The sequence below is a fragment of the Staurois parvus genome, unplaced genomic scaffold, assembly GCF_062004578.1.
Source record: "Staurois parvus isolate SC_StPar_1 unplaced genomic scaffold, SC_StPar_1.0 ptg000572l, whole genome shotgun sequence".
Lineage (NCBI taxonomy): Eukaryota > Metazoa > Chordata > Amphibia > Anura > Ranidae > Staurois > Staurois parvus.
In genome coordinates this window covers 1777943-1804688 of record NW_028318368.1, presented here as the reverse complement: position 1 = coordinate 1804688, position 26746 = coordinate 1777943, and the positions used below count along the sequence as shown (strand labels likewise).

The following is a 26746-nucleotide window of genomic DNA, read 5'->3' as shown; positions in this document are numbered from 1 at the left end:
CAGAATTGACAGGTACGCCACTGGTGCCCTGTGCTTTTGACAGATGAGAGCAGGTTCACCCTGAGCACATGTGACAGATGTGAAGGGTCTGGAGAAGCTGTGGAGAACATTATGCTGCCTGTAACATTGTTCAGCATGACCGTTTTGGTGGTGGGTCAGTGATGGTCTGGCATATCCATGGAGGGATGCACAGACCTCTGCAGGCTATACAATGGCACCGTGACTGCCATTAGGTATTGGGATGAAATCCTTGGTCCCATTGTCAGACCCTACGCTGGTGCAGTGGGTCCTGGGTACCTCCTGGTGCACGACAATGCCCGGCTTCATGTGTCGAGAGTATGCAGACAGTTCCTGAAGGATGTGACGATTGTATACAGGCAGTTCCTGGAGCATGGAGGCCATTGAATGGCCTCCATGCTCGCCTGACCTAAATCCAATAGAACACCTCTGGGATATCATGTTTCCGTCCATCCAACACTGCCAGGTTGCACCTCAGACTGTCCAGGAGTTCAGTGATGCTCTGGTCCAGATTTGGGATGCAATACCCCAGGACACCATCTGTCATCTCATAAGGAGCATGCCCCACTCCAAAGACATGCTGGTAGGTTAATTGGCTCCTGTCTAAATTGTCCCTAGTATGTGTATGTATGAATGTGAGTTAGGGACCTTAGATTGTACGCCCCTTGAGGGTTAGGGACTGATGTGAATGTACAATATACTGTATACTGTATATATAAAGCGCTGTGTAAATTGACGGCGCTATATAAGTACCTGTAATAATAATACCCCAATGTTGTTAGGCATGCATACAAGCACAAGGGGGCCATACAAACTACTGAGTACCATTTTGAGTCGCTGCAATGAAATTTCAGCAAAATGGACTAGCCTGCTGCATCATTTTTTCACTTTGATTTTTGGGGTGTCTTTGAATTCAGTCCTCTGTAGGTTGATAATTTTCATTTCCATCAAACGATGGGCACATCCTTACGTTCCTAACACATTACCCAGTCCATATCATTATAGATATCCAGCATGATATTTTTCCCCATTGAGATCTGATGTGTTTTCAAAGTGTTCCTTTAATTTCTTGAGCAGTGTGTGTGTGTGTGTATAGAGAATAAGCTGCAACAGGGGCTGAATTAAAATTCACTGAGATCCAGGCAGAAAATGTTCATGCATCAGAGGTCCGAGTCTCATGTAGGCATTACTGTTCTCTGCCCCCCTCCATGTGTACTTTCCTCAACCAATCCACATTGCAGTTCTCAGCCCCCCACTTTAATGTCCTCAGCCTCCACACACCACAATCCTTAGCCCCCCCATTACTGTTCTCAGCGCCCCCCCTTCAACCCCCCCATATCACAGCCTCTAGCCTCTCACATTTAAGGCCTCAGTTCTTCCACTTTAATTGTAATGTCCTCAACTCTCCACATTACTGTCCTCAGTCCCCCCACATTACTGTTCTCAGCCTCCCCCAAAATTACTGTTCTAAGCTCCACCACATTCAATCCTCAGCCCCTCCCCCACATTCAGTCCTCGGCTCCTTTTCACATCAGCCCCCCTTCACACTAATGTCCTTAGCCCCTTTAACTCCCCCCCCCCCCGACTGTCCTACCATACACAGACAGTAATTAACAGACAGTGATTGATGCTAGGACTGCCTTTCATCCTAGCAACCAATCACCTGCTTGTTAACCTTGGGCAGCTCCCGCCCTCCATCCAGAAATGTCCTGCCTCACACTGTCAACTCTGTGAGGATGACCACGAGACGGCTGGGGGAAGAAAAGGCTCCTAAATGGTGGGACCGCATGGGTCCAGATAGGACAGTGACTCGATCCACATCCGGACCCCGGTCTGCTATTTAGTGTTGCCTAAGCTACAACCTTCATACTCTTGCATTAAACCTGAAGGATTTAGTAATAGTCCTTTCACACAGGCGTTCCGTTTTTCATCAGTTCAGTCACGTTTTTCAAAGAGAAAACAAATCAGTTTACTTCTGTTTTTCATCAGTTTACATAAGTTTTTTCATCAGTTTACATCAGTTTTCTCATCCTTTTTTCTCCCATTTACATCTTTTTTTAATCTATTTTTCGTCCGTTTACATCGGTTTTTCATCCGTTCCGGGTTTTTTATGGAAGAAAAATAGGGTTTTCTTTTGTTCAAAAAAACAGATGTTAACAGAGACGGACATTAGCGGACGTAAACGGATGACCATCCGATTACATCCGCTAGTCCATAGAAATACCTAGGTGTCCATTTTTCATGGACAGATGAAAAATGGAATACGGAACGCCAGTGTGAAAGAGCCCCTAATGATTAAAGCTGTGAAACTGCCTATCACTTTACAAGAGAGGAGGCATCTGGTATCTGATGAGGCAGACCAAACCAATGCCGATAATGTATACGGGGTGGCTTCTTGTTGAAAATTAGAATCCTTAATAATGTCGATTGAAGGGATGGGGAGGCCAAAGCTACTGCTTTGTCCATTTCACCTTAATTCATCTTTGCTGGCAAGTGGTAAAGATATTGTATGTCTTTAGGAAGGGCAACACTTAGAGGGAGTTGTGATGTGGGTATGATTCCTATTTTACTTTTGTGTTTCTGATTGCACCCTAGATCACAGATTGTAGTCAGCCTTGAAATATCTTTATAATGTAAATTTCAAGTAGTACTTTCAAAGAATAGATAATTAGATGTTCACTGTGTTTATGGCTACCTCTAGATCCATACATACACTGCAAGCAAATTGTTTTTTTTTAAGATGCTGAAACTGTGAATTCTGTTCTTCTACAGAACATGTTCACTTTATACTGTAGCATTTCTCAAAGGAGATTTTTGCATACAAATAAAAATATGGGATCTGAGTGATTAGGAAAACAAAATAGCATTTACACATACAGAACATGCTTATGTGCTGTTTCCATGGCTACCTCAGCAGCTAAACTTTCTAAATTAAGAAACTATTGCCACTGCTTGCCATCAATATAATTGAACCGTGGTGATGTATGAAACACTTAATCAGAATATTTCTTTTAATCTTAAGAACTGTGTACCATACTGAACTGAACTGGTTGTCATGTGCTTATACACATTCTCACATTTTTATACACTTTATATGTTTTTTTAACATGCCCAGAATACTGCACCACTTTTGGGAGGCATATGACATTCCAATTGCATTCCAATTGCTGTACAAATAATTTGGTTCTTTACAAACATTCTGCCGTTGCTTATACAGAATGAATTTTCTTGTATTCTTTAAGTAAAATATGAAATATATGAAGAGCTTGATGAAGGGCATTTTTAAAGTCCACTTGTATCCTTGAAAAAATTAACTCTGCAGTTAGGGGTTCTGAAAGTAACTAGATTGTTTGTGCTCACATGTTTTAGATATTAAAGGCTATATATATTTAAAAATATATAATAAACTGCAATAAAAAATATGCATTTATTGTTATTATGCACAGGAGTCTGCAAAGTATTGCACCCGTGATCAATGGATCACAGGTGCAAGGCTAGGTTGCTGCAGTCTTTTCCTCCAGCTCTTTGTCCATATCGAGGTACAGGCTTTCAGTTGGATAGCTGGAAGAAGGGTAAATGGACTACAAGTGAACTAAACTGTTGAGAACTAAGTCCTTCTGCCGTGGTGGTAGATGGGATGTGTAGTTCATTCATTTACAGATCTTCACTGATTTCAAAAGTGGCTGTTGGGGAAGAAGATATCCTGCACACTGTCATGGGGAGGGCAATCTGAGGATGGGGGTACACTTGACACCATGTTACACCACATTTGGGTGTAATGTGGTGTAAAAAAGTGGAGGTAGCCTTTTGATAATCTGCTGCTGCTCTATTTAACTCTGTGGCTGGGCAGGAAGTGCAGAGACAGACCGTGATGAGTGAGAATCTCGCTGCAAAGGTCCACCAAGTTCCCCTGCTGTCAGAGGTAGAGTTCTCCACACAGCAAAGCGTATGCTCCCTGCTGGAGAGTTTTAGCTCTTAGAGAAGGCGTGTATGTAATCTTTACAGCAAGACTCACACAGAACAATGCTCCTGCTCTTCAGCAGCTGCCTTTGTAGAGCACCACCAGATTATTTCAATATCTAAGTATATATCTGTACAGTCTAGATATATTTAGATTAACATGGTTCATTTGGCCTCTTAATTTAATGCTTATCCAAGGCCTTTAGTACTTTGACCTGAAACAAACATGCATATAAGAAAGTTATAGTGACATCAGAACTCCTGATCTACATGTTTGTCCCAGGTCAGTGGTTTGGAAAGTATTGAAGCCATTAGATCTGCATGAGAAGAGGTGAAGGTCAGCAATGGCAGCTCCCATATTGGTTCTACATCAGCCAATGGACAGGAAAGGCATAAAATGCCCAGGCTGGCAATTCTGGGTAAGGACTGACTGAGAGCATTTCTGATCTGATGTCAATTTTTATGAATACTGCAAAAATGCACTGCATCTTCTACACAGAATGCACTTGATCTCCAGAACCATTGTGGATATCACTACAAAAACACTTATTCTCAATTTCACTGAAAACGCAACTTTACCTATAACAACTTGATAAAAGTTAATATTCTTTTGCAAGGAACATACATTCCACATGAATAATTATGCTACAAAAATAAGTGTATACTGTAAATTGCCTCCAGTACTTTTTTTGCCTCCAGTACATTTTCTTCTTCCCAGAGGCTGCAATTTTGCTGAAACCCAGAGTCTCTGAACAGCATTAAATCTTTAGGCTTTCAGCAGATCTGCCTCTAGTGGCTTTTATTTTCGTCACAGTGCCAAAAAATAGACAACAACTGAACATGTGGGATTTAATTGAGTGCAAAATTTGGTGCAGTTGTGCATGGTAGCCAATCAGCTTGTTCAATTAAACTTCACAAAAAAAACTGGAAGCTGATTGGTTTCTATGCAGAGCTGCACCAGGTTTTGCACTTTCCAGTTTTAGTAAATCATCCCCAGTGTATTTTTGTGTTTTAAACAGTATAGATACTAATTGTTAATGTTTTACATAGATATACCTGCAAAAGGGGCCTAGAATTTGACCTTAATTTTTGGCTAAATATACAATGAAACATATTTTTTTATTATGACTCTCTTTAGAAGGTTTGTTATATTTATGTAATATATAAATAGCTATTCTATCCACACATTCTGTAAATAAGCCACATGCTAATCTTCCTAGTTGTGCATAATCAAAGGTCACATTTTTAGTTATTTATTAAGTCTCTATGGAGCTGGAACAGATTTTCTTTTTTTTTTCCACCAAGTATAATGAATCATACAGAGATTTACCATTTTCTACTAATATAGAATATATCTATCTTTCTAAAGCTGATAACATTTCGTCAGCTTTTTCTATTTGCAAAGCAAATTAGCTTTTATAATGCCCTAATGTTTTCATTATTTATTAAATCAGATAACATTACATGGCTTAACAGCCTGGCTCAATATAAAAGTACCAATATAAGTTGTAGTTGCCCCCATGTGAAAAACTCTATATCAAACTTTAAAAAGTCAATTTTAAAAAATGAAAAGGGAAGATTTCACACTGCTGTCATTTATGACATGACATATATAGTAGTCTTGTGTCCAAGGGGAAACTTGCAAATCCCTCAGAGCACACGCCTAGGGCTACATCCACATCTCTGTCTTTTTTCCGTGTGACATATTTGCAGTGTGGTTTGTTATAGACACATTATACTAGAATTGTATATACATTACTGCGCCTGGGTTCACACTGATGCTGTGTGGAATTTGCAGCGTTTTATGTGCGAATTCCACATCGCATCAGAATCACACCCTGTTCATGCGAACTGCTGCGGGTGTGTATGTTAAGTTAACAACACCCCAAAATCGGTCCACAAAACACGGTGCGATGTGCAGAATTGGATCACACAGGTGTGAATACCCATGTGATCCGATTCTAGTGCGGACCCAAAAAGGGGTCCTGCACCTTTTTGGTGCGGGTGAGGTGTGATTAGAGCCATAAAAAATGCATGGCTCCAATCACACCGCACACAATTCATATGTGATCTGCACAGGAATGCAGTGCGGTTCCTGTGCGAATCACATGCGATGTACCAAGCCACATATATGTGAACCCAGGCTAAGGATCCTGTAGAAGATGTGTTTGTTGGAAACAACAATAAAGATACAACAGAATTATACTGGAAGTCTATCCAAATCATTTTTTTTAGTATTTTGTAGTAGTTTGGATAGTCATTGGATTAGAACCCATGCTAGTTTTTTATTACAGTCCATGTCTCTGCAAAATAGACATCTCTTCTGTATTCATACTGGTAACCACTCTAGATTTTCCCTCACTTTGTAGAAATTTCTCTCACTTCCTGTTGTGTCTGCTGGACAGGAAGTGAAGGGGGATTTTTTTTATTAAATTGGACACACACTGCATATATGAATTGAATGTTTTTAATCCTTCTCTATTGTATCTAAAACTAAAAAAAGAAGTGTCACCTATACGTGCACTTAAACATGACACAGTTAAATGTATAAAAACAGCTTTTACCTCCCTGCGGTCTAACTAATCAATATTTTTGAATGTCAAAGCATTGTTTTGCATGAACACTTGTGGTTTTATATTGTAGGCCTGTAATTCTTATGAATAACTCACTTAGATCTGTCCAAACAAGAGTCTAGTAAACATCCTGAGTATGATAAAGTTTGAAACACGAAATTATGAATTATAATATAAAAAATAATTATAAAAAAAATAATATAATAATAATAAATTTAATTCAATAATGTAAACAAATCAAACACTGAAATTTGAAATATAGCACAAAGTTCGCACATCACTGAGCAAAGTTGCAGAATCGTTTTCAGTGTCTGATGATGAATTTCCCCACAAATCACTATCGTTCAATTCTGCAAGTGATTCTAATTCACTATAGCTGTTTTTTCTAGCTGGTCTAAAACCGATTTTGACCTAAAGGGGTGCCTTTTGGATGCCATGGACGTTCTCAAGTTTCCAGGCAAAAAGAAAAAAGTAAAAGTGCAGGCAGGGCACAGGACAAAGCACTAGGGACAAAATTTAGGTGAAATGGTTTGATACAGTAATGTAATCCTAACAGATTACAGTGTATTGTGTGTATGTCATATTTTTACTTTTTTGAATCTCCCACGATTCCACCTCCCTGCGTACCGAAGCTCACAGGAAACGGAACTCAGAAGACGGATGCCGGCATCGGCTGGAGGACATGGCCGGAGGACACAGCTGGAGGACATCAGGGGATCACAGGACAAGGTAAGGATCGGGGTAAGCAGGAGAAACACTATAGAGTAATCCCAAGTGTGGCTCAGGGTTACTGCTTTTGGTACTGCAAATGAACCCCGAGCCACACTCGGGATTTCCGCTAGGAAGGTTAATGGGAAAACCATCAATTGGAGCTTATTGGCCTATAAATTAGCAGTATTACCTTGTTTATAATAAAAAAAAGTAAATTGGGAAAGAGCACAGAAGTGCCCATATTGACGCATCGGTTGTAAACGACTACTAGAATTTGTGTCTGAGCTAAAAGTTCTCCCATGAGCCTTTGTTTTAATTTAAAGGTGTGTAATGCCCTCCAAGTCAGCTAGATAGCTCATTGTTTGTTTTTTTTTCTCTTTTTAGGCAGAGGCTGAGTAGCAGCCTGGGGATGAGTTAGCCTGTGAGTGAGACCTCAGGACAGGATGGGAGGCTCTAACAGGTCAGAGCTTCTGGAGCCCTCCCACTCTTCCAGAAACTTAGATAACCTTCTGGAAGAGGGGTGGAGGAAGGGAGGAGGCTCAGATCTGCATGTTTGAGGGACCCTGGCCAGTCTGTTGTTTTTCAAAAGAACATCTCTTGCAGATGTAGCAGTTAGATGGTTCAGACCAGGGGCGGACTGACAACTCATGGGGCCCCCGGGCAATAGGGGATCATGGGGCTCCTGTGTCCTTGCCCAAACTCAAAAAAGCCTATGTAAAAGGTACCAGGGGCATCTCATGGGGCACCCTACTGACCCCAGGCCATCGGGCAGTGCCCGAGTTTCCAAATGGACAGTCCACCTCTGGTTCAGACTAACCATTTACACTGACAGGGATGCTGTTGGCAGTGATCAGCTTTTATCTATTTATGTAAAACCTTTATCCCAAAAAGGAAAAAAAAACAGTTTGCTGTAAATGTTTATAAAATTTGAGCTTGAGTTTGGTTTCAATTTGTTAGTGTATTTAAAACTGCTAGTACATCTAACACCCCCCCCCCCCCCCCCAGATTAACAATGTTGCTGGCCGAAGTTGCCCCTGTGCAAAAAAAAGCCTAAAAGGAGGAAAGTAATGCAGATACCACCTCTAATGATTGATAAGCTGCAATATATTACCTGTTGGTTTTAATACCACTTTATTTTTTTATGGCTTCTCAGAAAGCTCTGCTGGGCTGAAAATTGTGGATCTGCCTGAGGGTGTATGTGCCAACTAATCCTTTATATCACAGCTAACTAAGGGAGTTTTTCTTTACATCATTTCCATTTGACATAGCAGAATGACATTAAATGGTCCATACTAGTTATTCTTCCTTTCAGCTGACTAAGTAAAACAGCTAATTGCATGGAAGCAGTGTAGTTGGGATTCACTTCAACAAATGTCCTAAGAAGGCCAGAGTACATAGAACAATTGATAAGGTTGAGGGCTTCACTCAATTTAGCATTTAAAAGTGTATCCGTCTCTTACCCACCTGGAAAATATTAGTGATTTTGAGAATAATGGCTTCCTTTCTGGAATAATTGTAGAGCATTTTTGAAATAATTGTTCATGTTACTGGTAGGACCAGTAAAACAGCCACGTAGGTGTTTTTTTAGAATGAGAATGCACTGTCCTATGGAGAGTTCCTTTTCTGTGCAGTGTACTGTAGGTAAACCAGTGCATGTGCAAAACCCCAACTGTTAAAAAAAATAAGAAGGGTGAAATAATAGGAATGTTTTACTAAAACTGAACAGTGCATAAGCTGGTGCAGCTCTACATAGTAGCCAATCAGCTTCTAACTTCAACTTATTCAATTAGGCTTTGGCAGTAAAACCTGGAAGCTGATTGGTTACTATGCAGAGCTGCACCAGATTATGCATTGTTCAGTTTTAGTAAATATTCCCAAATATGTTTAATTCTCGGGAGAGAAAACACAGAGGAAAGTTCAATATATTAACTGCTTTCCCACCGCCCTATAGCAGATATAGTGCTTAGTGCTGCAGGGTAGCAGGAGTGCGCAAATCACGTATATATACGTGATTTTGCATTTCCGGGTTGGGGGCCCGTGTGCCCTACCCATGACGCTATTCGCGTCCTCGACTGTCAATCACCCATTGATGGAGAAGCATTACCGATGGAGGGAGAGAACTGTATGTAAACAATACAGTTCTCTCCCCTATCAGCTCCGGCACAATGTTTTGCATGGCTCCGCATAGCAGAGCCATGAAAAACAGTGTGACAGTGAAGCACACACATAGCACATACAGTAAAACACACACAGCACACAGTAAAACAGTACACAGTTAACCCTTTTATCACCCCACTTGTTAACCCCTTCCTGCCTAGTGCCATTAGTACAGTGTCAGTGCTTTTTATTAGCACTGATCACTGTATTTTGTGTCATTAGGGATGTCAGTGACACCAAGTCAGTTCCCCCCAGTGTGAGAATGCCCGCCGCAGTCCCACAATCCCGTTATAAGTCACTGATTGCCGCCATTACTAGCTAAAAAAAAATTCCAGTATATATACTGCCATTTTTAGAGGCTATAACATTCATGTAAATCAATTAATTTACATGTATTGGGATTTTTTTTTAGCAAAGGCATGTAGCAGAATACATTTTTACCCAAATTTATGAAGAAATTTGATTTTGAAAATTTTTTTACTGGACATGTTTAATAGCAAAAAGTCAAACATATTGTTTTTTTTTCCTCAAAATTGTCATTTTTTTTTTATAACGAAAAAAAAACCACACAGGCAAACAAATACTACCGAAAGAACGAAAACAAAAAAAAGGACGTAAATTTCATTTGGATGCAGCATTGCATAGCCACAAATTTGTCAGTTAAAGTAATGCAGTGCTGTTGCGCAAAAAATAGCCTGGTCAGGAAGGGGGGTAAATCCTCTGGAGGGCAAGTGGTTAAGTAACTGAGCAAGCAATAAAACCACTATCACAGTACATGTGTAAAGTAGATTTTATATATTTACACTGGTAAAGTAACACTTAGCCAAAGCACCGAACCATTCCAATATTACCAAAGGATCAGGAAAAAAATAATATATCACAGCCCTCTTGGGTACAATGATAAATAATTCCATACATTTCCTGAACTAACAGCAGATAATCTAATGCTAGACATAAAGCCATAGCAGTATCAAACGTGTAACAAAGATTTAATGTTAACTCTCTAAGGCTGACCTTCTGACATTAATAGCTGCACAAACATAGCAATGGACGTGGAAGTTGTATGATGCTGTTGTCTATACAGCGTTTCTATTTTTATTATATTTTTCTGTTTTATTTTTCTCAGTTTATATTTATGTTTTTAGATCTGGTATATACAAGTTGGAATGGTTAGGTCAGATATTCTGGGGATTTAAAGACTTCTAAAACAGCAGGATTTGCAACCCTGTGTTATTTCTCTGTTTGCTAAAGCTAAATGTCAGGTAAATTGCTATTGACACAATTAAAATACATTTAACCATGTTGCTTTACCTGCCAAAGATTTTTTTTTTGTACCTTCATTCCTACGATTAAGACAACCCTATCAGACAGCAGAGCCAGCCTGGAGCCAGACTTGTATCTACTGTAGTTAAAGCTTCCCTGTCCATGGATTAAAAACATGCCAGCATCTGCCCTCTTTAAAAAGAATATGTTGTATACTTACAAGAGCGGTGGGTGGAAAGTGAATTATTTGCTTTGCAGAGCTCTAGGCATTGGTGCCATCTAACACTTTAACGTGTGTAGTAGAGATGAGCGAATCGAACTAGGCGAAGTGGAATTCGTTTCGAATATTAGGAAAATTTTGCCGCCATTTTAGGAAAAATTTCGATTCGCTCATCCGAAGTCTGCTAATTTTCGGATTCGGCGCAAATCGAAATTTTTCCTAAAATGGCGGCGACATGTGCGGCAACGGAGCGGGGATGTCTGGGAAGGCGCGCAGACAAGTCGCGCTGACCCATAATGCATTCATTCATGACATGTGATCGCATTAGCCAATCAGCAGCCAGCCAGCCAGCACTGTGTAATGGTCGAGCTATAAATGGCGGCCATTTTAGAATTCTCCATTTGCCTCCAGTCATTCAACAGAGGCAGACCTGGCTGTATTCAGGGAGAGAGTTAGGGACACAGAAACGTTACTTAGGGACACAGAAACGTTAGTTAGGGACACAGAAACGTTACTTAGGACCACAGAAACGTTACTTAGGGCCACAGAAACTTTACTTAGGGACACAGAAACGTTACTTAGGGCCACAGAAACGTTACTTAGGGCCACAGAATCGTTACTTAGGGCCACAGAATTGTTACTTAGGGTCAGACACAGAATTGTTAATGAGGGACACAGAATTGTTACTCAGGGACAGACACAGAATTGTTACTGAGGGACACAGAATTGTTACTGAGGGACACAGAATTGTTACTGAGGGACACAGAACCGTTACTTAGGGCCACAGAAACGTTACTTAGGGCCACAGAATTGTTACTTAGGGACAGACACAGAATTGTTACTGAGGGACACAGAATTGTTACTGAGGGCCACAGAACTGTTACTTAGGGCCACAGAAACGTTACTTAGGGACACAGAATTGTTACTTAGGGCCACAGAAACGTTACTTAGGGCTACAGAAACGTCACTTAGGGCCACAGAATCGTTACTTAGGGCCACAGAAACGTTACTTAGGGCCACAGAAACGTTACTTAGTGCCACAGAATTGTTACTTAGGGACAGACACAGAATTGTTACTGAGGGACACAGATTTGTTACTGAGGGCCACAGAACCGTTACTTAGGGCCACAGAAACGTTACTTAGGGACACAGAATTGTTACTCAGGGACAGACACAGAATTGTTACTGAGGGACACAGAATTGTTACTGAGGGACACAGAATTGTTACTCAGGGACACAGAATTGTTACTGAGGGACACAGAATTGTTACTGAGGGACAGACACAGAATTGTTACTGAGGGACACAGAATTGTTACTGAGGGACACAGAATTGTTACTGAGGGACACAGAATTGTTACTCAGGGACACAGAATTGTTACTGAGGGACACAGAATTGTTACTCAGGGACAGACACAGAATTGTTACCCAGGGACAGACACAGAATTGTTACTCAGGGACAGACACAGAATTGTTACTCAGGGACAGACACAGAATTGTTACTCAGGGACAGACACAGAATTGTTACTGAGGGACACAGAATTGTTACTGAGGGACACAGAATTGTTACTCAGTGACAGACACAGAATTGTTACTCAGGGACAGACACAGAATTGTTACTCAGGGACACAGAATTGTTACTGAGGGACACAGAATTGTTACTGAGGGACACAGAATTGTTACTGAGGAACACAGAATTGTTACTCAGGGACACAGAATTGTTACTCAGGGACACAGAATTGTTACTCAGGGACAGACACAGAATTGTTACTCAGGGACACAGAATCGTTGAATTAAAGAGTATGTCAGACAACATGCAGAGGAGTGGCAGAGGAGGCAATGTTTTAGGAGCGAGCAGACGTGGCAGCAGAGGAAGGGGTCGAGGCAGCACTAGTCGCAGCCAGAGGCCAGTGCTCCCGGTGTCATCCAGCGGTCGTGTCTCCACCGACAACCCTGCCGTCATCGATTGGTTGGCTCGATCGTCTTCCTCTTCCCAGGTCACCTCTGACACCTACAGCCAACGGTCGGTGGGTACGTCAGACACAACCGTTAGTTGGCATGGCCCGGGAGCAAGCCCACTGAAATCACGTGTCCTCTACCTGCCCCTGTCCTTTGGTGTTCCCTCACCAAGCGAAGTATCGCATGCTGTGGGCTCAGCCCCACTGTACAGTGAGGAAGAGCTAACAGAGGGCGGTCAGGAACGGGGGGAGACATCCGCCTCTTCAGCAGCCAGGCGAAGAAGTAGTGGCGAGGAGAGTGGCTCGGTAGCCGGTCTAGAGACAGGTCTGTCTCCTGACCCACACGCAGCCGAGGGGGCTAGTAGTGAGGCGGAGACCCTAATTGATGATGATGAGGCTGATCGCACTTGGCAGCCTCGTCGTCATCAGGTTATTGCTTCCGCATCATCAGGAGAAGAGGGTGGCAGCTTGGCAGCGAGCAAAACAGTCGGTGGGTTGCCCAGGAGGCAGCAGGGTCGCAGCAGTGTCAGTGGAGGCAAACGGCCACGTAGTAGAGCACCAGCTCCACTGCAGCCTACCACCACGGCCAGTAGTGGTGCCGGTGTGCACGGAGGAAGCAGCAGTCAGCCAGTGAGGAGTATCGGGGGCAAAGTTTCCTACTCGGCAGTGTGGCAATTTTTCGTCAAGCCGCCCGAGGAAGTAAACGTAGCCGTATGTCGACTATGTGGCCAGAAAGTCAAGCGTGGCCAGGGGGCCCATGTTGGGGCTACAGCGTTGCGTCAGCATATGCAGCGTCGCCATTTGGTGGCCTGGGAAAACCGTGATAAAGATACGGCGGTTCTGCCTGCCCCAGCCCCTGCTCCATCACCCGCTCCGTTACTTGCTCCGTCACCCGACGTCAATCGCCCTCTATCAGCCAGTCAAGGCTCCAACACCTCTGCTGAGGGGAGTTGTCGCTCGTTGGCATCTTCAGCTCGTTCAGATGCTCCTTCTCCTGCTACTCCTCTTCACGGATTCCGTCAGCAGTCTTTCTTGGAATCCGTTTCCAAGAGACAACAGTTTGCGAGCACGCACCTGATGGTGCAAAAGCTGAACGTCCTCCTATCCAAGTTGCTGGTGCTGCAGTCCCTCCCTTTCCAAGTGGTGGACTCAGCACCTTTCCGAGAAATGATGGCTTGTGCCGTGCCGCGGTGGAGAGTGCCAAGCCGTCATTTCTTCGCCAAAAAGGCAGTGCCAGCCCTGCATTCACATGTAGAAGAGATGGTGGGCCAGTCTTTGAGCATGTCGGTCTCTGCCAAAGTGCACGGCAGCGCCGACGTGTGGAGCTGTAACTACGGTCAGGGACAGTACATGTCATTTACGGCCCACTGGGTGAACGTGGTGCCGTCACAGCCGCACCAGCAACTTGGACAGGTCACGCCGCTTTTGCCTCCACGTTTGCACGTCCTTGGTCCGGCAAAGATGTCCGCCTCTACCACCTCTTCTTCCGCCGTGTCCTCAGCTGCCACCCCCGTGCCAAGTCCCATTACCTGACCGGCATATCACATGTGCAGGGCGCAACGGTGTAACGCTGTGCTGCACCTGGTATGCCTTGGCGAACGTAGTCACACAGGGGAGGAACTTCTGAGTGTAATGAACAGAGAAATCGACAGATGGCTGTCTCCGCGCAAACTGAAAATCGGAACCATGTTGACCGACAACGGAAAGAACATGGTGTCTGCTCTGCGTCAAGGAAGGTTGTGCCATGCGCCATGCATGGCTCACGTGTTCAATCTGGTTGTCAAGCGGTTCCTAAAATCCACCATCCCACTGCAAGACATCCTTAAAATGTCACGTAAACTTTGCATGCATTTCAGCCATTCCTACACCGCAAAGCACACCCTCCTTGAGCTGCAGCGGCAGAACGGCATTCCACAGCATCGCCTGATCTGCGACGTTGCAACAAGGTGGAATTCAACCCTACACATGTTAGACCGCCTTTACGAACAGCGAAAGGCCATCACCGATTTCCTGATGTTACAAGCGGATAAAGGTACTCCCCTGTGTAACTTCGATGTCAGCCATTGGCAGCTCATGCGTGACACCTGCCGCTTGCTCAGGCCCTTTGAGGAGGCCACGCTATTCGTGAGTCGGCAGGACTATGGGATGAACAACGTCATTCCTCTGTTGCACGTCCTGGAACAAATGCTGCTAACAATGGCTGGTCAGGGTGCGGTAGACGTGGCGCACAGATCTCAACGCCACATGACCCCTGTGGGGGCAGGACAGGAAGAAGAGGAGGAGGTAGAGGAGGACATTTGTGCTCAGGAATTATTGAGTGAAATGGGTGGTTTTTCCACTCAGAGGACAGGAGTGGAGGAGCAGGAGCATCTGGTAGAGGAGGAGGAGGAGGAGACAGAGGACCCAGACGCACCGTGGCAGTATGCTGTGGAGATGGAGGCAGGGAGTCCCTCGCATTCCTTGGCACAAATGGCCCATAGCATGCTCGGTTGCTTGCGTAGCGACAGCCGAATAATAACCATCAGACAGAGGGATGATTTTGGCTGTCCACCTTGTTGGACCCTCGCTACCGTTCAAAAATGGTGGCCTTTTTCACACCTGCTGAGAGGGAGGCCAAAATAACGTACTATAAAAACCACCTATGTAGTCAGTTGGTCTCTGCCTTTCTGTGCCAACGTCCATCCTCAGACACTGTGGGCCCTGTGCGCTCGCGTTCCGCTGCCATGGCAGCAGGGGAGGGGTGGGGTGGTAGGAGCAGTGGCAGCTCCACCAGCAGCGGCTGCCTCAGTCTGCAGTCGATGATGAGTAGCTTTCTTCACCAGCGCAGTGAGGAAACTACTAACCAGCCGCAGCAGCAGCAGCATCAGGTGGACCTGGAGCAGGACCTCAAACAACAGGCTTGGGCCTACTTGGACAGCACCCTGCCAACCGAGGTAGACAATCCCCTTGACTACTGGGCAACAAAACTTGACCTTTGGCCCCAACTAGCTGAATTTGCCCTTGAAAGGCTGTCATGCCCGGCCAGTAGCGTGGCATCGGAGCGCGTGTTTAGTGCGGCAGGAGGTATTGTAACTCCGCGGAGGACACGACTGTCCACCCAAAGTGTGGAGAGACTCACGTTTGTGAAAATGAATCAGGCGTGGATTAGTCTGGATTTCAAACCACCAGTTCCTGACACAACTGACTAAATCCGCCATGAATCATGCCCCAAACATGTGCCACTTTCAGGTCTCCTCACACTGCTGGTGTGTTCCATTTTTTGTCATAGGGTGCTGGCAGATTACGGGCCTCCCATAGCTGCTGCCAGGCCCCTAATCTGCCATGGGCCCCAGTACCGCCTCCTCATGCTGCTGCCAGGTCCAGAGTCTCTCATGGGTTCCTGTACGGCCTCCCATTGCTGCTGTCTCCATCGCCACACTCTGCCATGTGCCACTTTCAGGTCTCCTCACACACTGCTGGTGCGTTCCATTTTTTGTCATAGGGTGCTGGCAGATTACGGGCCTCCCATTGCTGCTGCCAGGCCCCTAATCTGCCATGGGCCCCTGTACCGCCTCCTCATGCTGCTGCCAGGTCCACAGTGTCTCATGGGTCCCTGTACGGCCTCCCATTGCTGCTGTCTCCATCGCCACACTCTGCCATGTGCCACTTTCAGGTCTCCTCACACTGCTGGTGTGTTACATTTTTTGTCATAGGGTGCTGGCAGATTACGGGCCTACCATAGCTGCTGCCAGGCCCCTAATCTGCCATGGGCCCCTGTACCGCCTCCTCATGCTGCTGCCAGGTCCAGAGTCTCTCATGGGTCCCTGTACGGCCTCCCATTGCTGCTGTCTCCATCGCCACACTCTGCCATGTGCCACTTTCAGGTCTCCTCACACTGCTGGTGTGTTCCATTTTTTGTCATAGGGTGCTGGCAGATTAGGGGCCTCCCATAGCTGCTGCCAGGCCCATAATCTGCCATGGGCCCCTGTACCGCCTCCTCATGCTGCTGCCAGGTCCACAGTGTCTCATGCCATGTGCCACTTTCAGGTCTCCTCACACTGCTGGTGTGTTCCATTTTTTGTCATAGGGTGCTGGCAGATTACGGGCCTCCCATAGCTGCTGCCAGGCCCCTAATCTGCCATGGGCCCCTATACCGCCTCCTCATGCTGCTGCCAGGTCCAGAGTCTCTCATGGGTCCCTGTACGGCCTCCCATTGCTGCTGTCTCCATCGCCACACTCTGCCATGTGCCACTTTCAGGTCTCCTCACACACTGCTGGTGTGTTCCATTTTTTGTCATAGGGTGCTGGCAGATTACAGGCCTCCCATTGCTGCTGCCAGGCCCCTAATCTGCCATGGGCCCCTGTACCGCCTCCTCATGCTGCTGCCAGGTCCACAGTGTCTCATGCCATGTGCCACTTTCAGGTCTCCTCACACTGCTGGTGTGTTCCATTTTTTGTCATAGGGTGCTGGCAGATTACGGGCCTCCCATAGCTGCTGCCAGGCCCCTAATCTGCCATGGGCCCCTATACCGCCTCCTCATGCTGCTGCCAGGTCCAGAGTTTCTCATGGGTCCCTGTACGGCCTCCCATTGCTGCTGTCTCCATCGCCACACTCTGCCATGTGCCACTTTCAGGTCTCCTCACACACTGCTGGTGTGTTCCATTTTTTGTCATAGGGTGCTGGCAGATTACGGGCCTCCCATTGCTGCTGCCAGGCCCGTAATCTGCCATGGGCCCCCGTACCGACTCCTCATGCTGCTGCCAGGCCCGTAATCTGTCATGGGCCCCTGTTGTCGCTTGTTGGCATATTCCGCTCGTTCAGATGCTCCTTCTCCTGCTACTCCTCTTCACGGATTCCGTCAGCAGTCTTTCTTGGAATCCGTTTCCAAGAGACAACAGTTTGCGAGCACGCACCCGACGGTGCAGAAGCTGAACGTCCTCCTGTCCAAGTTGCTGCTGCCAGGCTCGTAATCTGTCATGCGCCCCTGTACCGCCTCCTCATGCTGCTGCCAGGTCCAGAGCGTGTCATGGGCCCCCGTACCGACTCCTCATGCTGCTGCTAGGCCCTTAATCTGCCATGGGCCCCGTACCAACTCCTCATGCTGCTGCCAGGCCCGTAATCTGTCATGGGCCCCTGTACCGCCTCCTCATGCTGCTGCCAGGTCCAGAGTGTGTCATGGGTCCCTGTACGGCCTCCCATTGCTGCTGCCAGGCCCGTAATCTGCCATGGGCCCCCGTACCAACTCCTCATGCTGCTGCCAGGCCCGTAATCTGTCATGGGCCCCTGTACCGCCTCCTCATGCTGCTGCCAGGTCCAGAGTGTGTCATGTGTCCCTGTACGGCCTCCCATTGCTGCTGTCTCCATCGCCACACTCTGCCATGTGCCACTTTCAGGTCTCCTCACACTGCTGGTGGTTTCCATTTTTGTCATAGGGTGCTGTATGGCCTCCCATTGCTGCTGCCTCCACCGCCACACTGTGGCTCCACACTCTGGTTTTGGCCCCGTGACTGCCCAAATGAGTGAAGTGTGCGGTGATTCTAAGATCGACGGCACTCATCTGCATGTCATACTGACTGTCAGTATTATTTCTCTTCCCCAGCAGACTCCAAGGGCATTTAAATTAAAGGTACAGTGTTCTGCACTAATATAAAGGCTCTCTGAAGCCTAGAAACACCCTTTTATAAGTTAAATTCGCAGCGAATATATTCGACTCAAATCAAAATTTTTTCACGAATTCGCCGAATCAGTCGAATCGAATTTTTGAATAATTCGCTCATCTCTAGTGTGTAGGATAGCAAGACCACTGCTGGGCATTGTGATTCCTCCCTTCAGCCTCGAGGTCACTACAGAACATGGCGAATGCTTAGGGGATAGCAGGGAGAATTGCAGAGTCCAGCAGGATCATGCTTTTTAACATACCTGGACTTGCCAGATAGCAGAAAAGCCAGGAGCTCTTCAAAAGTTTGACACTGGCTGGACTGGTACGTACTGTAAACAACTTGTTCTTTTGCAAGGGACAACTGCTGGTTATTTTTCATACCAGTGACCAATGCCTAGTACACATGATGAGAATATCGGACAAATGATCCTCCTTTTTTTTTGGCATGCTTGTCTCCATATCAAAAATGAAGAGGTTTTTCAATTTATGAAAATTCTCATACAACTGAATAGAATTTTGAAAGTGATGTCATGTATTTGTATTGTATTTTCGGATGACTACTCTACTGATTAACCACTAGTCTACAGGGCACTTATACCCCCTTCCTGCCCAGGCCAATTTCCAGCTTTCAGCACTGTCACACTTTGAATGACAATTGTGTGGTCATGCAACATTGTACCCATATGAAATTTGTATAATTTTTTGTGACAGATAGAGCTTTATTTTGGTGGTATTTAATCACCTCTGGGATTTTTATTTTTTTCTTAAACAAACCAAAAACCACTGAAAATTTTGAAAAAAAATGTTTTTGTAAATAAGTGATTTTTCTTCTTCACTGATGTGCACTAATGCAGCTGCAGTTATGGCCACTGATAGGCTGCACTGATGGACACTGATAGGTGGCACTGATGGGCACTGATGAGGAGGCACTGGTAGGTGGCACTGATGGGCATTGCCAGGCATCACTGATGGGCACTGAAAGGCAGTACTGATGCATGGCACTGACTGGCACTGTTAGGTGGCACTGACTTGCAATGTTAGGTGCAGGGGCGGACTGACAACTCATGGGGCCCCCGGGCAATAGGGGATCATGGGGCTCCTGTGTCCTTGCCCAAACTTAAAAAAGCCTATGAAAAAGGTACCAGGGGCATCTCATGGGGCCCCCTACTGACCCCGGGCCCTCTGGCAGTGCCCGAGTTTCCAAATGGTCAGTCCGCCCCTGGTTAGGCGGCACTGACAGGCGGCACTGACAGGCACTGATAGGTGGCACTGGCACGAGCCACTGATGAGCACTGACACAAGGCATTGATGGACAATGACAGGTGGCACTGCTGGGGCTACATTGATCATCAGGGCACACTGATCATCAGTGCCCTGATGATCAGTGTACATGTCCCCTCCGCAGAAAGCCGATTACCGGCTCTCCTCTCCTCTCGAGCTGTCAGCGTGACATATAACCGGCATTTCCCTGTTTACATGTGATCAGCTGTGATTGGACACAGCTGATCACATGACCAAGCCGACATCTTCGGCTCTTTCCCTGATTGCTGATCCTCTGTGTCCGAGGGACACAGTGCACCACCGATCGCCGTGCTGCTCGCTCCCTGAGCCACGCATGTGCGGTGAGAATGGGAGGACGTCATATGACGTCCTCCCAGAACGAAAGAACCACCTTGCGTCCGTCATATTACTATATGGCGGGCGGGAGGTGGTTAAACGATCTGGTGTCGCACAAGAAAAATTTTCATGCTTGTCCCTTTGGATATTGTCACATGAATTGTCGTGAAAGGCTCTTGAAAGCTGTATACTAATGACGATTGGTCATCATATGAAAATTTTCATAGGATTTTCTTATGTGTAGGGGCCTTAAAGCTGACCATGCACATTAAGGTTTTCGGACGAGAATATTTGTAAGAAAAGCCATACGAATCTTGTATAATCACTGGACTCACTCCGGGCCCAAAGATTGGTGTGTTAACATTTTTCCCACATGGTAGTACATAATGCTTTACACGTTGTTTTCATGTCTACCTACAGATTTATATGGAGGAATCATAGACCTTCACATGCTAATCAATACTTTAAATTTTTTTTGTATCTTATTTTTTTTACACATTGTAATCACTTTTATTGTTTGCTTCTGTAACTCAGTGCATTTACTACACTTCTTGTTTATCAGAGGAATTGCACGTTTCCTTCCTCTGCACTGTAGTTTCTAACTTTGGATCTGTTTGATGGCAATGATACTATCAATAAACACCATTGTAAAAGAAAAGTTGTGTGAAACTTTGCACAGTCGATGAATGGACGACCGTTGTTTGCAAATTGTCTTGCTCTTAACATTCGATTTTAAAATTAATGCAATTTCTGAACGATAACCACATACAGTACACTAGCCGAAAATTTGTTTGATCGAGAAGTTTTCCTTCCTGCCCCTTCATATTTTCCCGTCACTGCTGTTGAAAGTGAACATCGATTTGACCCCAGTAACAATTAGAAAATCAAACGAATATTCTTGAAAGGAAAATTATTTTAAAAAAATCTATACAGCTTAAGGTTAGCCATAGATGGATAGAATTTCAAAAGAAAATTCTTAGGAAAAATTCTTAGGAAAATTCACACAAAAAAAAGATTTCTTTTGCTGTTCAAGTTTGATTTTGGAATGAATGGACTTTACCGAACAAAAACCACATTCACTGTTAAGAAATTCATTCATTTGAGAAAAGTTTTCCATCCTGCTCCTTCAAATTTTTCTTGTCACTGTGGTTGAAAATGATTGCTGATTTGACCCACTGATTAGAAAAATGAACAACTTTTTTAGAACATTCTATGGCCAGTTTAAAGTGGAGCTTCACTATCTCAATCAACATTGAATATTTTGAATCCTCACGCAGCAAATTCTTATGCTGCTAGCATTATTAAATAGATAGGAAGGTATATTATATTTACTTGCTTTAAACAGTTTTTTTTATATTTCTTTAGTTACTTCCTAGTTTCAATGCCTAGGCAAATTATGTCATGCATCCCAGGAGTCTTTGGGAGTAGGGGGTGGGGGGATTTTATTAGCTAAGCAGACCCTCCTGCCTGCATGTCTGAGCTAAGGGAAGATGGAAGTGAGTGGTACATGAATCATCTGCCCTCTAATGTTCAAGATGGCCACAGCCAGAAATGCCAGTTTTTGTCTGGGGGGGAATGTTTCAAAGTGATTTTTCAGCAAAATAAAGCATTGAGACATGGATGGATGGGGGAGTTTGCTTTGAATATTAAAAATAAATTAAATAGCGCTTTTGGTTTGTGGTGTTCAGATACAGTGTAGATCATGTGACCTGTGAAAGAAGGTATTTAGGATTATAATTTTTCAAAAAGCTGAAACACAGTATTTTAAATCTTCTTAAACCAGAGGGGATGCAAGTGATTTAAATATAGTATAATTCATCCACAGGAAATAGCAGCAGGAGAAGAGGGGAGGGACATGAGGAAGATCAGCTGTCACACCCACAGACCTCAGAAATGACAGGAAGGGAGAGAGGTGGAGAGGGAGAGACTGACCACACAGAGTGATGATGAAGGGATGTAAACTGACCACAATATCATGGATCAGCAGCCATGATTACCGTGGTCAGGACACATAGGGGGACACAGGAACAGGCAATATCAACAAGGTATTTTACATTATACAATGGGACAAATTACACTACAGAAGCACTATGCTATAGATCATGCTTTAAAGGAACGATATCTTTTTTTTTTTTTAAATGTATAACCACTTTAAGGTAGCCATACATTGTTAGGTACCTTCTTCGATCCCTCTTACCCCAATCATGCATTTTAACTCACTGTCCTTCCGTATAATCCCTGTATTGCTTTGACTAGATTAATTTAAACAGTTGTGTATGGCTGTGCACGCTATTTGAGCAGCTTGAGTTGGAGAATAACGAGGGTCATGTTTTTTAATCGCATAATTGGACATGAATAGAAGCTTCTCACTGGGAACAAAACTTGTCACCAGAGATTTTCTGTGCTGTCTCAGAATCTTGTGCAACTGTTGCTGGTAGCCAATCAGCTTCTAAATTCAGTGCGTTCTATTATGCGTTGGTAATAAAACCTGAAAGCTGATTGGTTTCTATGTAGAGTTGCACCAGATATTGTAGCCTCAAGTTTTAGTAAATAATCCACACTGAGACCACGAATACTCCTAGGCCAGGTTAAGATCTTCTTCAGTAGATGCAGAGGTAAATACGGAGAGCTATCGGTGTGCTACAGTTAAGCAACTGTAAGACAATTAAAAATAACTGCATAACATAGAAAACTCTGGTGAGTTGCATGCAACATGATCTAACTGTATTGGGAAGTAGTACAAAGAGAAACTAATTATAATTAAGGACAAGCTAACAGCAAGCTTGGACTCTGAACAGGAAAGTTGTTTTTGTTTTGTGTTATTGGGAGGTTTCTTTTTGTTTTTTAGGGTTTTTTTTAAGCAGGCCATACCTCTATGTTCAGCTGTTGCCAAACTACCCGTGAGACACTGCAACATTGACAGTTACAAGCATGATTCCCAAAGGCAGAGGCATGATGGAACTTGTAGTTTCACAACAGCTGGAAAGCCGCCGGTTTGACACCCCTGCACTAAGTTATGGAGCTACAAAGAAAATTGTTATAAGGTTCCTCAGATCCTTCGAGTGTACTTTAACGGAAAATCCAGAGGACAGAAAAGTATTTTGTTTGAATGGGACTTTACAGGCATTCCCATGTACACCCATAATTATACATAAAATGTATGTTATTGAAAACATATTAACACAAAAAGTCATAAAACAATACATGAGGCCACAAATAAAACTACGTGATCAAAGCATATCGGATACAATTCTTTAAAATTATGACTTTTTATTGTAAGTGTTTTCAATAAAATACCTTTATGTATAATTACGTGTGTACATGCGAAATGCCTGTAAAGTCCTATCCAAACAAAATACTTTTCTGTCCATATATATAAATATAGGAATGTTGGCATTATGGAGTAATCACTTGGTGATTGTTTCTATGTAAAGGAAGATCCAGTATACAATCTATTCCATTACAAAAAAAAAAAAACACACTTTGTGTAATCTAATATACACTCCTGAATATAATATTCCATAATGTTCTCTAAATGATCAACCAAATGTCATTGCTGTAGAGATAAAAGATTATGTGGTCAGCCAGTACTGGGTCCTCTGGTCTACTATGGCTAAAACTACTTTACATTAATATTTCTAATCAATATCCTGACTATGATCTGAGAGATGTTTGCCACAGACAAACTGAAAGCAGGGAGTCTCTTTAATGGGAACTTTTTGGCTGCTATATGACATACATTATAGTTTTTTATGACTGTAAGTAGCTTGCATATGCTTTTAATTATACACTTTCCCCAGTTTACTGTTTCTGTCAGGTACCCTACCATACGTGTTTCATAAATTTACAGGCTGACAGCTGTTTCCCAAAATGAATTATGTCACAAGCAGCATATAAAAAGTAAGCACAGTATAAATAAAAACGTATTTTTTTCTTCTTTCTTCTAGTTTTCACATTCTCTGAAGTGTTTTGGAAAGCGACAGATGTGCTGCAATGGTTACATAAATCATCCGGCTGGACTGGAGTGAAATACTAAGTCCTGTTTGTTCACTGACACTTCTGTATAACAATTAGCTCAGCATGAGTTATATCATGAAATTTCACAGACATTTTCAAAGAACAATTCTCCTGCTTGCCACTTTCTGCATGGTAAGCATTGTTATTTCTGCCTATTACCTGTACACTGGCTATAAACAAGACAATGAAATATCGGAAGCATCAATGGAAATCGAATGTGGAGATATCGAAACTTTACCTTATAACTTTTTGGAACACAGAACTGGAAAGCCATCCGTTTCTTTATCAACCAAGTCTGTTATCTTGGTTTTCATAGAGAGTCAGTATTCTCAACTTGGCCAGGACATTATTGGAATTTTAGAATCCAGCAGGTTTAAATTCCATGCAGAAATAGCGCCGGGAAAGGGAGACCTCCTACCACTGACGGATAATCACATTGGAAAATATGCACTTATTATATATGAAAACTTTATGAAATACATCAACATGGACACATGGAACAAGGAACTTCTGGACAAGTACTGCCTTCAATATGGTGTCAGTATCATTGGATTCCTTAAAGGCACAGAGAGCAACATTCAAACTTTTAACCTAAAGGGCTTCCCATTTATGATCCACAGTAACATGGCTGTCAAGACTTTTTGTATTAATCCTACGACACCATTACTTCATATTACAAAACCTACAAAAACACCTAAAGGGCCTTTGCTTGGAAATGAGTGGACAGTGTTCGAGGTTAACCACTCATTTTATCAACCCATAGTTTTTACAAAAGTTAAAATGCCTGTTGGTGACCCACCTCAATTTTCTAAAATGTCCCTATTTGCCACAGTCATTCATGATTTTGGGTTTCAGGATGGTATTCAAAGGATGTTCTTTGGCAATAATTTGAACTTTTGGCTACACAAACTCATTTTTGTAGATGCTATATCTTTCCTTTCTGAAAAGAAGTTTACCTTGTCATTGGATAGATACATTCTTGTGGATATTGATGACATTTTTGTAGGTAAAGAAGGAACAAGAATGAAAATGAATGATGTCAAGGTAGGTTTTTATTCATTTGCTAGTATCGTTAAAATATTCTTTCAAAGTGTCTTTATTTGCTCACATTTTGTGAAATGTTTAAAAAAAGCTCCGTCACTGGTTTAAAATACTTTTAAAATTTCAAAATAAGCCCAGCACGTAAAGAAAAAATATGCTTACCTGTCCCGACACTCACGAAATCGATAATCATTGTCTTGAAGAGTTACAATGGCTAAGTACTTTCTGCATTCAACACTTCCAAGATTGTTGGATACCTGGTCTCCCCTGAATATTAGTATACATTTTGCAAAGTATCAATATTAGTAAATGATCAAATCAAATTTTATTGGGCATCACTATGATATTAATGTCATGGGATTCTCAATTTTACAATACCTAGGTTAAAGTTACAATACACATAATCATTTATGCTCTCTTCCACCGTTTTCCTTTCACTCCGCCCCCTTCTTTGCTTTCTTTATAATAGACTGTCTAACCTAATTGCTTTGATTCTGTTAGACAGGAAACATATACCTCCTCCAGAGGAGCAAACAGGGATATTATCTTTGAAACTTTTTCTTGATTCTGTTTACACTTTCGTCATTTGCGTTTCAACCTGCAGTGTCTCGTACTATTTTATTGCAAATGTCTACTTACTAAATTGCAGTATACAATAGTAACCAAATCGATACAAAATTCTAACAAGAGGAAGATTTTAATATTGTTTTAGGAAAATAATCTTCTTATAAGCTTCTGAAGCTATGGCATAGGTTTCTGTACAAATTCACATAAATAGAAGCAACACATTTTTTAAGGTTACTGGAATTGAAACACTTACTGATAATGATATTTATGCTATAATTACATCTAATATACTCTAGAGTATGAGATTCTGACTTAGTATATTGTTGTTGTCTTGACAGGGACAAGTAAAACCACTGAACCATAATCTATTCAAATTTGAAGTTGTGACCAATCAGAATTAGAGTATGCTGCTTTTCAGAGTTTACAGTCTGAATCAGTCTGGATATTTCTGGGACTTTGCAACTGGCAAAGAGAAAACTGTTAGTATAGTTGCAGTTATAATTAAGTGCTGCATCACATTTGTTTTAAGTAAGCTATAGCTCTACTTTAATTTAATACTTTTACTATTGCTGACATTTTTTAATGTGTCACTTACATTTAACCATGTATGCACATAATGTTCTGTCTCACTTTTCTTTGCAAACCACAGATGCTGTGGTTTTGGATGTTAGTGCTCCTTAAATAATATAACATAATATAATAACTGAGCATTTCACATGAGTCTCACCATTAAAATTGCATATACGAAGTGGTATCAAAGTTTTGAAACTAGTTTTGTAACACAACAACAGACGGCACCAACCTTCATATGTCAAAAGACAGCTTGGGTATATTGGGAGCTGTGCAACTGGTGCTATTCTGACTATATGCGTTACCACATCTGCTATTTCATCATGGATAGCAAGTTAGAACAAGAAGCAAACAAACAACTCTTGTACCTTTTTAGTGTTATACCAGTACTCCGCTTTTTCACAGAGCAACGGGCTTCCACTGCAGAGAAAGCAAAAA

General features: G+C 43.2%; 1 protein-coding gene across 2 annotated transcripts in view; it reads left to right on the top strand.

Annotated features, from left to right (window-relative positions):
• Positions 1–26746, top strand: part of LOC149450529 (bifunctional heparan sulfate N-deacetylase/N-sulfotransferase 3-like) — a 347552-nt gene that overhangs the window by 67134 nt on the left and 253672 nt on the right. For both annotated transcript variants that reach the window (XM_089691786.1, XM_089691787.1), the window contains exon 2: positions 24061–25174. In XM_089691786.1, coding sequence (XP_089547912.1) covers positions 24194–25174 — 981 coding nt within the window. In that variant the 5' untranslated portion in view covers positions 24061–24193. The remainder of the gene's footprint in view (positions 1–24060; positions 25175–26746) is intronic.